Raw genomic sequence first — 12,208 nt, 5'->3', positions numbered from 1 at the left:
CCTGAAATAAATAATATTTGGAGTTTGATAAACTATAAATTCGTTCAATTATCAAGACTTATATTATGTTAATAAACATGTGTAGATTTAAAGATCATATTGGGTCAGGTTGACTTTTGATATGACTTTTGTTAACCTTTGCATGTCGATCTCGAGCATTAGGATTGTGATACATTATGACCCGACATAGCTTGTTAGACATTTATTGACCAACATATGTTCTCTAGGTTGAGATCTACGGTTATTTTGCATTCTGAGTTTCGGTCACATTTCGGTGAATGACCTTATGTGCTGCTAAGGTGAGTTTATAGATCCCTTTTTAAATGCTTTAAATATTTTTGGGCTGAGAATACATGCAATTTATTTTAACGCAATGGATACAAGTACATACGTAATTCTACACTGAGTTAAACCGAAAATCCCTTAGCTTTGGTAACTAGTAGCTGCCAGTACATAGGATATGGACTGGTGGGCGCGAATAAGTGTATATGGATCCATAGGGCTTGACATCCCCGTCCGAGCTAGAGCGCTAGCCTTTTAACGGACGTATGTTATTTGAGTTTATGACACGTTGGTTTGCGTGTATTAAAACGAATGGGGTAATTATCATTATAACGTTAAAGTTTAGTTACCAGGGTGCTCTGTTACGTAGAATCTTTTGATAAACGTTTCAGATGAAACAACTGAAATCTTGTGATCCACCTTTATTTACAGATTATGCGCAACATTAAAACTATGAACTCACCAACCTTTGTGTTGACACTTTTAAGCATGTTTATTCTCAGGTTCCTAGAAGTCTTCCGCTATTTGCTTATACGTTATACAAGCTATGTGCATGGAGTCATACATGCTTTATTCAAGAAAACTTTGCATTCACAAAATCATCACCATGTATCTTATTTTGACTGCATTGTCAACGGATGTAGTATTGTAAACTATTATATACGGTGATTGTCTATACGTAGAAATCATCAGACGTCGAAAACCTTGGATTTATATATATTCATTTATGGTGTGCCTTTTCAAAAGATTGCAATGTTTACAAAACGTATCATATAGAGGTCAAAACCTCACTATGAAATCAATGAATGATGTATTCGTCAAAATGAATTTGGACGGGTCATCAAGCCATTCTGAAAGTTTTATCATGATTCACTTGAGATTATAATTACCAAAACAAGAATGCCAATCCAAAGGTTAATTAAAGTTAACCTAACTACTGGTTCTGAATTTGGCGCTCAATCAGGTACATCTCTTACTTGTAATAGTGATTGAATAATTTGTTCAGGTGCTACGAATCATATTATATTACTATTAATACTTATACTGTCCATCATCTCCTTTCTCTAACATTAAAATTGTTTTATATGTGCCATTAGTAACTTCTAATCTTGTGGTTCACCAGAAATCAATGGAAAAGATAAAGAAATACATTTGGCTATGGCATAAACATGATTAGGGAAAACCTCATTGGTTTACCATTTTGAGTGCTCTCTGTTCTATAATCATAATAGCGCATTTGTTATATACGCCTTTTAAGTAACAGTAAAATATTGTGTTTGCAAGTCAACCCGACCCATACTAAGAGATTGTGTTACAATATAAACCCATTTTGGTTTGTTACCCAACTTACCCATATTTCGATCTTCACAGGGATCTCTTTTTTGCTAATACAAGTCCTGATCTTATGTATTAAACTTATGAAATTTTGATTTAGATATAGGTAAGGGAGGTGATCCTCACACACCACTTTTTGATCCATGTATACCTAATTACCTATTTTACCCTTAATTATATTTACAATAATAAAATAATAATATAAGTTCAACTCCCTAGATTAAACTAGGGGCATAACTGTAAACTTATGAGACAAAAGTGTACGTGACAAAAGTGTACATAGATCAAAAAGTGGTCATAATAGATATAGATAGATAATATGTATTAAAATGCCAAGATAATAATTCAAAGGGTTAACAGGATAATAATTCGATGGGTCTGCTTGACAAGGTTTGATCTGTCATACAAAATGCATCAGAATCAAAAGAAATAAATAAAAGAAAATACTTCAAAAAAAGGAAATTGAAGATGTATGGGTTGATAGATATAGCGTGTGTTGTTTAGTATTGTGGCAGGGAGCATTCAAACGGCATCTCAAAATGGAATCGCATGTAATCAGTGCAGTAGTTATAGATCATGTAGTTATCTTGAACCCACTTCATTTTAGTCTGCTGGTCCCAGCTCAGTTGCTTATAGGCTGGATCGGTCCACCAGTTGGCTGGGTTAGGATTCGCACACTCGTGAATGCTACCGCGTCCTTTAAATTCACAAGCTCGTGCGTTAAACAAACGCAAACCAGCCGTAAAAGGTGCACTCGTCCAGTCGATTTTTACTAGACCACCTCTTGTTGCCCAGCTATCAGCGTTCCATAAACTAGAATACACCTGCATTCCTTGTTCGTTTGGAAAACCAACACCGAGCATATTGTAGTTTCTGAAGACCCGAATCGGTATGCTATCAACAAACCATCTGCATAGCAATAATCATGGTCAGATCATTTATGTAGGGTGTATATGTTAAAAAAACATAATGATTAAGTGCTAAATGGTTCAAGATCTGAATAATTCAAAGGTTCTAATTGAACTTGGTTTGGAACGACAATAACCTTGTTGTTAATCATTCTGAATGAACTCTACAAATGATGTATTAAATTAATATATTAACCTTATAAATGAATAAATAAAGCATATAATTGTTTGATAAGTGTTCAAGATTTAATTTAAGGAGAATAATAAATAAAATGGAGTTGTTGAATCAATGGCTAGAATAGTGTTTCAACTCTGAATGGTTCAGCACAGATTGTTGAACGGTTGATCATCGATTATCATTCAGATGTCACAAACAAACGTACTGAATGCTCAACATTGAGTGTTGAACCATTCAATTAAGAGGCAATCAAACACACCCTTAGTGTTTGTAAACCAAAAACTATATATATTTAAGTTATAAGTAGTACAGAATAGTAAACTTACACAACTTCAGTTGGGTTCCAGTGGATGGTGTAGTTATGGAAATCGGCAGTTGGATCGAACCACAATTTAAACTGCTGCTCTCTGTTTCCTTTACCATTGGTGAAGATGTTAGTGTGCATGGTGTAAGGTTGACCCGATGAGTTACCTAAGAACTCAAAGTCAATCTCGTCATGATAGTCGCCAGTAGAGGACAACTGCATCGGTTTTTTCATAAATCAGTTGGCCATTCATTTATTTTATATATTCATTTTATTTTTATTTATTTATTTGGTATTGCACCTACATAATATGCTGTTACAGTTCCTGCAGAGTTTCCTGGAACCAACTTAATTAGTAGTTCAATGCTTCCGAAGAGGAACGATTTGTACGATTGAACACCAGATCCTGTAGTTAGAATTGGATTGATATTTCATGTTAAAAGCTACTACAATTTATGTTTGACTTTTAGAAGTCAAATGGATCAAAATTTGAGAAAACAGAATAGTGGAGATTTATGTACCTGCAGTATTATCGAGTACCAGCTTAAGATCATCACCGTTGTTATAAATGTAAGCGTGTTTGGCACCCCAGTTGAAATATGTGTCCCGATAAAAATTTGCATGGACAAGGCATGATTGGAATGCAGTTGCTGAAATTAATACAATTGCAACCAAAGCCTTGAAACTTTTCATTTCAACTGAGCAAACGATAATCTTGTTCGCTTTCTTCTGTTATTAGTTTGTGTTGGCATGCACTTGTAATGCCTTCTTGACACCTTATATAGCCTATATATCTGATTTGTTATATATATTTCTCTAATACTCCGTATTTGTTTATTTATTAGTTATTATATTTTTTATATCTTGACATTGTCTTACATTTTGAGTTTTTGACATTTCTAAACGGCCTCAATAGATAAGTCTGTCTCATATATGGAATTTAAGTATGAATCTTACATGGTGAGTTGATTGTGGGTACTAATTTACACCTAGCTAGTAGCAGATGAATGGGTCGAAGTTGTTGCATTGGAATGCAATTTTTACTAGCGATAGATGATAAGATGAGTAAAAGATATAACATGTCCACTTTATAGCACCCATCTAAAGCAAATATATAATGAACTTTGTCCGTTTGATATGTACGAGTAGTTCCTTTTATAAAACTTCATCATGATCATAGCACTACATATAACAACAATAACAACAACAAAACCCAATACCACATAAGTGGTGTATGGGGGAGGTGAGATGTAGACAATCTTTTCCCTATCCGAGAATAAAGTCAAGTCATTTCTCCACCTAGAGTGAAAACACTCTCAAAAGTAGAGAAAATCATCCCTCTCTCTATTCGACGGATAGAGAGATTGCTTCCGAGTGGACCTCCGGTCAATAAGTAGGAAAAAGTTTTTTAAAAAATAAAATAAAATAAAAAATAAAATTGAGACGCCATGAAAATGATAAAATCAAATTTTCATGGGTTTTAAATCCTGCCTGAAATTTAATTTAGGCTCTAAGAGTCAGTCAAGTCGCCAATAAATCGACGCTTGCTGTTGACTCAATAACTAGAGCCCATTCTTACATTTCTACCACTATATAAATTATCAAATATATTATTTAACAACTTAAATTTAACAAATTTCTTACGTTTTTGCAGTGTTTTACCACAGAATAAATAAATTAATACAAATGAGTTGTGACAGGGTTCAGGTTAAAACCAGATCATAAACACAATAATCCTGTTAATAATATCTTCATCCACATAATAAATAAATAAATAAATACGAATGAGTTGTTACAGGGTTCAGGTTTGAGTAAACTTTGACGTGCATAGGACTAGAAATTGATGAGTTATTTTGTCCAGCTGTGCATCAGACTAAAACAGGTGATTAACATTATTTTTTAGTGGTTAATTAGAATTAGACGTGCTACCCTTAACAAAGGTACTATTGAATATTGATACAAAGAAATAGATTCTACTGTAATATAATTGGTACTAGGATCTACGTGTCTAAAACTAATAATGAATGTAGTTGTAAAAAATAATATACAATATAATCATGAAATGTTTCCTATGTTTATATTATTTTTGATCAATTTATATTGTGTAAACCTTTTGTATGTTGTATATATTTTGATCAATTTATATTGTGTAAACCTTTTGTATGCTGTGTATATACATATATGATATATGTGTATCTATGCAAAACTTGCTAGACCCACTCATTTCACCACCTCTAATTCTAGATCCATAAGAAATATTTTGATTTTAAATGCTGATCAACTCTAAACCAGATCATAACAGTTATAATAAATAAATTTGAATTTAACATGATCAGATACGGAAGGATGATTCAATCTTACAGATAATTCGATTACAAACTAAACATTTACAACAAAAGATACAAAAAACTTAGGAAAAATTTCTATAGATGCAAAATAAGGTTCATCAATATCTACTAGTCAATATGTACCCAAATACCATGTCCAGGAACACCAAGACGGTTCACAAACATCATATAATACCCAGGCGGCGCAATCTTACCCGATGGCGGTGCAAGCGCACAAATCACATTATTCTCAACTTTCGTTATCTTTGGAACGATCAATCTCTGATTTTGCGAGAAACCATGAGTCGTAAACGGTGGGTAAATCAGCGTTACCTTAGTCTCACCAATTTCTAACTTTATGTTAGATTTGAATTGAACTCCAACCTTAAATGGTTTTCCATATTTCAACAACTTATCAGTTTGTGGCTCACAAATTGCAGGCCTATCTTTATCAAGTTTACAGTCTGTATAAGGTGGGGAGAATTTTTCGACCCGTAATTCCGTCGGGAATTGTACGTTGAAAGTGTAGAACTCATTCGGGTTGCTACCCGCAACCAGGATTTTGGTGTCGGGTAATAATGCTGCAGTCGAATGATACAGTCGAGCAATATTTGTAGGAACTAGTTGCGTAAATCGTTGACCCATTGGCTTGAACGGTTTGTATAGTATCGGAGTAAAGTTAGGATCGGTTGCATCCCACCAAGCAGCCGTACCTTTTTTGGCGCCGTTTAGCATTATAAGATCTCCGGTTGGGAGGTGTAATAGGTCACCCATGACACGTGGTGACGGCATCTTTTGTTCGTTTTCCCATTTTGCCCCTGGTTGCATAGGATGGATTCTGTGACAGTCACTCAATGCAGGTACAAATATCTTCTCTTTAACATGTTTTAAGTCAACTTTTTCGAATGCGTCGACTTTGTTACCACCACAAACGACGATTTCAACGTTTAGAGGTTGTTTATTGTCGTCTGAGAGCTTTAGCGGAAACAGAGCAGACATTCCGGAAGCAGGGTAGTTTCGGGCCCCACCTCGTAAGTGAGGATGTTCTTTCAGAATCTTTCCTGTTCTTGGTTCGAAGTTAACGGATCTAAAGTTAGCGAAAAGGAATATGTTGCCATCTGGAAGAAGGTACACGAATGGGTAAAGATTATTCTCGATAAATTTGAACGCTCCTTTTGGGGGCGTACATGTTTGTTTAAGGAAAGGGAAGTCGATTTTCTTCGGTACAAAGTTTAGTGATGGTGGCACGATCTCGATACTGAAAGCATCTCGACCTCCCACAACTACCGCGCTCCCATCTTCTAAAACCTGATTAGATGCATACCTGGGATTGATACAATTTATGTCAATCGTCTAATAAAAGTTCTAAGGCTTTTCTATTTGGGTTACCCAGGAGGACGAGTAATCCAACCCATACTCTACGGTACGCCATCCATATTACTCCCAGGTTGTTTCCAACCCTTCCCTGGACACCCCAAAATTCGAACCTGAAGCTTTTTGCAAGGATGTCAGGGCCTCAACTACTTAGCTACATTGGGATAGTTTCAATCGTGTAATAAGTATAAGTACACACAATAATCGGGAAACATAATTCACACATACCATCTAAAATCACCAAGAGCGTCTCTCTTTTCGATAAAGTTTGCATTCAGATCATCTTTAGGCAACATTCTAATAGCTTTGACACCGCTAAAGGTACCTCCGGTAGCAACCATGTTACCATTAGGCCACAAGTGTCCCGATGAGCACCATGGTTCGCCCGATAACTATGATAAACATAACTTCATTAAATTCTCATAATTGTGTAATAAAATGATCAAGTACACAAAGTTATCACTAAAGGGCTTCTCGCCCAGCGGTTTAAGGTTATTGGTTCAAGTTCCGTCGTAGACAAAAAATGTATGTGTGTGTGCCGTTCAAGAAAAAAATAAAGTACACAAGGTTATATACATACCACAATGGTTCTACTTTTGGTTGTTTTCCAATCATAAGCGATAGCGTGCGCAAAGCAATCGGGCAGGTTTTTTCCGTCAGGGTTAATGGGACAATTCGGCGGTTCCAATTTCCTAGCAGAAGGTCCGAGTGACGTTGCATCGTACCAAACAACCTTATCGTTAGGCATTAACTGAAGTTGCATTGAAGCCACACCTACATTTGGGTTATCAATCGCCCATGCTCCTTTGAAATTGGTCACGATCTCAGGTTTCGTGTAATCGACTGCACCTGGATGATTAGGACCAGCCCCTATGTCTCGTGCAGCGGCGTAAAACCATAAAGATTGAGGGATAAGGAGGAGGAGAAGATATGTGCCCAGTAATGAATTCATATTGAATCATTTAGGTGTTTCCAATTTCACGATCATACAATGCGTCCATATTTATATGAATTAGCTATAGATTTTGTGGTTGAAATAAAATAAAAAAAGTTGTAGTAAATAAGTTTCCAATTATGGATTAAAGTCATTGTTAACCATATAGAATCAACGATATATGTTTAATGTTTCATTGTTGACTCTAAGGACTCAGTTCTTGTGTCATCGTTACACTATTAATTTTAATTCTGTTATATAGTTTACCAATTGGGTCATAAATTCCCACATAATACTAGAGGTTGAAAGAGTATTTGGTTAACCTCGATACATCATTTTCAAAATAGATTTTTCTAAGGACGACCTTTAAATCTGCCATTGATGTGCATAAAAGTGTTGTATATAGCGCCAAAAAAGTATGTAACAATTGCTATATTGCACAATATTTTTATGCATGTTAACGACAACTTCAAAAGTTGTCATTAAAAAATCCGATCTATCTAATTATTTATTATACGTAGCTAATATTATTACTTCATACTTCCCATTATAGCTGTTCTGTTTTATACTTTAAGTATCTATTATTTGTGTTATATAACATAAAGTAATACCAATAAAATACATTCAAAACACAGTTTCATTATATAACATAAAAATAAAAATACTAGTTAAAATTAAAGTTAAAAAAGAAAATCAATACATAGTTATAATGGGATGGAGGAAGTAAAATACAAGAATTTGTGAGATCATAATTTAATAGCTTTTATCCATATGCTCATATACTACGCCTGTTACATAACTAATTAATTCTGTTATGAAATACTAGTACAAATGACCCCATAAACAAAAAAAGCACTATTGAAACTAAACTACTCAACAACACACAAAATACATACATATACATATGCCTAAACAAAAAATTTAAACTAACGTGCCGATGTGAACCATAAGCTAATTATTGTTGTATAGCACCATTTAAAAAATTGGTTCAGTCTCTTTTAGTCAATGTGAACCCATATACCCTGGCTAGGGACACCAAGGTAATTCACAAACAAAATGTAGTACCCAGGTGGTGCGATCATTCCATTAGGAGGTGCAACCGCAGTGATCACATAATTCTCGATCGCCGTAATCGCTGGAACCACCATTCTTTGATTTTGCGAGAACCCATGAGTCGTGAACGGTGGGTACAACAATGTTAGCTTAATATCACCCAACACAAAGTTATCATTTGATCCAAGACTAGCTGCAACCATAAACGGTTGACCGTATTTCAAGACACTATCGGTACCTTTTACGTCTATTGTAGGTCTTTGGTTATCAAGTGCAGGGTCCAAGTACGGTGGGCTGAATTTCTCGACTCGTAGTTCGGTTGGAAATTCGGTATTGGTCAATGTGTAGAACTGGTGCATGTTGCTACCAGCGACCAATACTCGTGTGTCGGGTAATAAAGCTGAGCACGAATGGTACATTCGAGCAATGTTTGTAGGTTGTAGTTCCTTAAATCTTTGACCCATTGATTTGTATGGTGTGTATAAAACAGGGGTCAGGTTTGCATCGGTGGCGTCTTCCCAACCCGAAGTACCTTTTTTCGCGCCGTTTAGCATTAAAAGATCGGCGTTTGCGAGATGTATTAAGTCTCCCATTGTTCTTGGTGATGGCATATCTTGTTCATCTATCCATGCCGGATTTGGATCCAAAGGTTGGATTCTATGACAATCTTTTAAAGCAGGCATGAACTGTTTTTCAGTTACATGTCTTGCATCGACTACTTCGTACGCGTTTGGAAGGTTACCACCACAGATTACGATCTCGGGGTTGATGGGTTGGTCGTCGGGGGTGAGTTTTAACGGGAGAAGAGCAGCTGAAGCTGAAGGGGGATAGTTGCGGGACCCGCCTGGTAACACGGGGTGTTGTTTTACGACTTGGCCCGTTTTTGGAGCGAATGTGATGGCCCGATTGTTGGCGAAGAGGAAGATGTTACCGTTGGGGAGGAGGAAAAGAAACGGGTACAAGTTGTTTTCGACGGGCCTTCCCGGACCTAAAGGAGGTGTTTGAGTTTCCTTTAGAAACGGGAGATCGAATCTTTTGGGTTGGAACTCCATTTGTGGTGGTACGATCTCGTAACTGAAGGAGTCCCTGCCTCCTAATACGACTGCAGTCCCGTCGTCGAGAACCTGGTTAGATGAGTACCTGTAGTGAATTTCGTTTCGGTTGCAAGTATTAGGGCTTGACCCGCGCGTTATGCTAGATATATCTATCATCATGGAAAACTACATCCATTTTCATGTTATTGAATTACGAAGTATGTTGTAACTTTTTTTTTTTAGATTGTGAGGCGAAAGTATGTTGTAACTTGTAACATTCTTATCTGTGATGGAACCAGAATTTTTTTTCGACAGGTGCAAAATGATAGAAATTTGAAAAAATCACGTAAACGTGGGCAAAATGCCAACTTTTAACATATAGATACATTAAACGTCGAACTTTAACACACAAATACGCTTAAAAAATTTTGAGTCGTCGGGGGCTGCCCACCCGCCCTTAATAAGTCTGCCCCTGTCTCGTATGTATTGAAATCCTGAGTGAATATGTTAAAGCAGGCACAGAGCTAGCATCGGGCGGCCGGGTCAATGAAAAAAATATTCAATGTATTTATATGTTAAAATTTTCTATCATGTTGTTTATTAATTTTTTTTGACATTTTGCACCATCGAAAAAAATTTATTGAACCCGTCATTAAGCAACAATTTTTAAAGTAGCGTACCATCTAGTGTCAGCAAGAACACCAATTCTGGTGTCGAAGTCTGCGGTAGGGTCATTGGTATTAGCTAGAACTCGGATAGCTTTATCACCGCTAAACGTCCCTCCGGTCGCCATTAGGTTACCATTGGGCCACAAGTTTCCGGATGAGCACCATGCATCACCTTTTAACTGTCGTAAACGTAATCAAACTGATTTCCATTAGTTAGTTAACATTGTGCACTGTCCTTTGTGTGCCCTTAAACCAAACAAATGGACTAAGTTCTTAAGTTTAACAATTTAGAGTACTAAATTTGTTAACTCAAAAAACTTGGAGAACTAATTTTGTAATTTCCAAACATATGTTGCTCCCAATTTTTCTTTTCACCCATAATTTTCAATTTTCCATTTCATATATTAGTACTTTGAAAGATAAATATTCGGAATCATCAACGGAGTAATAACTCATCCACCTAATCATTTTCTATGCACACATGTGCTTTCGGGCAGAAATTCGAATCGCAGTACACAGACTCGATCCTTAAACAATCCCGAGGGACAGCCGGAACGAGCCGAAATCCTGAAATACGGGTCGGTGTCCATAAATCGGGAAAATACGTGAAAATGTTTTAAGAGAGGGGACTCGAACTTGAGACCTCCGGTGTACCACCGCGGCACAAGCGCGGGTACATACATTAGTACTTGTTAGGTTATTATCAATTTATAAAACACCCGAGTATTAGATTACTAGGTTGTTAAATAATATAATCAAATCGAAACAATATTAATGTATAACACTCTTTAATCTGAATCGCAACTCTGAATAAAAACACATGAAAAAACATACCGTAAGGGGCCTGTATTTTGAGGTCTTCCAGTTGTAAGCAATAGCATGAGCATAACAGTCGGGCTGATTATTTGCATCCGGGTTATTCGGGCATGGAGCTCCATCAGGCAGTTTAAGACCCGAAGGCCCAAGTGATGTGGTATCAAACCAGACAACATTATCATTAGGCATCAGTTGCAGTTGCATAGCAGACACACCCGCGTTAGGATTGTCGATGACCCACTGGCCCAAGAATGCAGACTCAAGTGGTGGCTTTGCGTAATCAGAGCCACCATCATTGATACCAGGATCTTTAGCGTTCGGGTCGATTATATCTGGCTGAGCAAGGACATAAGATGATACAAGTAATAGAGGAATGATGAAAATCAAGTGTGTTGTAATTAGTGAAGCCATTAAGGCAGGGTGATTAAGTTTTATTCTTTACTTCACTATTTCCTTTTATAGTATTATTATTCCATATAAACCGATGGTGTTAATTAATTGAGCTAAAATTTCTAAGCAAATGGTGTCTAAATATAGTTATTTCTTGATGAGAACAGTACCGTTTAGTTTTCTTCTAAAGACTCGGGCTTTATTATGTTAACTTTTACTTATGTCTTCTAAATGCATAACTTTTACTTATGTTAACTTTTTGACACTTTTATACATGTATATGGTTTGGTCTTATCTGTGTGTTTATAACTTTTTTTGCACAAAAAATATTGCTAGCATATAATGATCATTCTGAATTCTGATAAATAATAAAAAAATAAAAATTGAAGTAAGTACTTGCATATATCCATAACTTTGAAACCAAGATAACCTAGTGGTTGAGTTTCCTCACAAAATGTCTCATATTCAAACCTCATTTGAAATAACTGGCCGGGAAAAAGGCCGGAAATGGTCACTGAATCCGATTAGTTGGGCTACTTATATCTAAGTAAAATTCACCCTCACTAAATAGCCTGACTAGAGAAAACATTATTTCTTTATCAGTT

The 12,208-nt window shown here is 36.2% G+C and overlaps 3 protein-coding genes across 3 annotated transcripts; all 3 read right to left on the bottom strand.

Moving 5' to 3' along the window:
• Window positions 1-2,117: 2,117 nt before the first annotated feature.
• Window positions 2,118-3,700, bottom strand: LOC139852403 (probable xyloglucan endotransglucosylase/hydrolase protein 26). Its single transcript, XM_071841687.1, has 4 exons — window positions 3,529-3,700; window positions 3,313-3,413; window positions 3,030-3,223; window positions 2,118-2,526 (listed from the first exon to the last, which is right to left on the bottom strand). The coding sequence occupies exons 1-4, from the start codon at window positions 3,698-3,700 to the stop codon at window positions 2,118-2,120; spliced, it is 876 nt and encodes a 291-aa protein (XP_071697788.1).
• Window positions 3,701-5,463: 1,763 nt separating this feature from the next.
• LOC139853767 (putative aldehyde oxidase Art an 7) lies at window positions 5,464-7,660 on the bottom strand. The gene is made up of 3 exons (XM_071843128.1): window positions 7,289-7,660; window positions 6,937-7,100; window positions 5,464-6,658 (listed from the first exon to the last, which is right to left on the bottom strand). The coding sequence occupies exons 1-3, from the start codon at window positions 7,658-7,660 to the stop codon at window positions 5,464-5,466; spliced, it is 1,731 nt and encodes a 576-aa protein (XP_071699229.1).
• A 980-nt stretch (window positions 7,661-8,640) lies between these two features.
• Window positions 8,641-11,624, bottom strand: LOC139851390 (putative aldehyde oxidase Art an 7). The gene is made up of 3 exons (XM_071840421.1): window positions 11,232-11,624; window positions 10,410-10,576; window positions 8,641-9,835 (listed from the first exon to the last, which is right to left on the bottom strand). Exons 1-3 carry the CDS (start codon window positions 11,622-11,624, stop codon window positions 8,641-8,643), a joined length of 1,755 nt encoding a protein of 584 aa, XP_071696522.1.
• Between the last annotated feature and the right edge of the window lie 584 nt (window positions 11,625-12,208).

The sequence above is a fragment of the Rutidosis leptorrhynchoides genome, chromosome 6 (genome assembly GCF_046630445.1).
Source record: "Rutidosis leptorrhynchoides isolate AG116_Rl617_1_P2 chromosome 6, CSIRO_AGI_Rlap_v1, whole genome shotgun sequence".
Lineage (NCBI taxonomy): Eukaryota > Viridiplantae > Streptophyta > Magnoliopsida > Asterales > Asteraceae > Rutidosis > Rutidosis leptorrhynchoides.
Note: the sequence above shows the minus strand (reverse complement) of the source record. Positions and strands in the feature narration are given on the sequence as shown.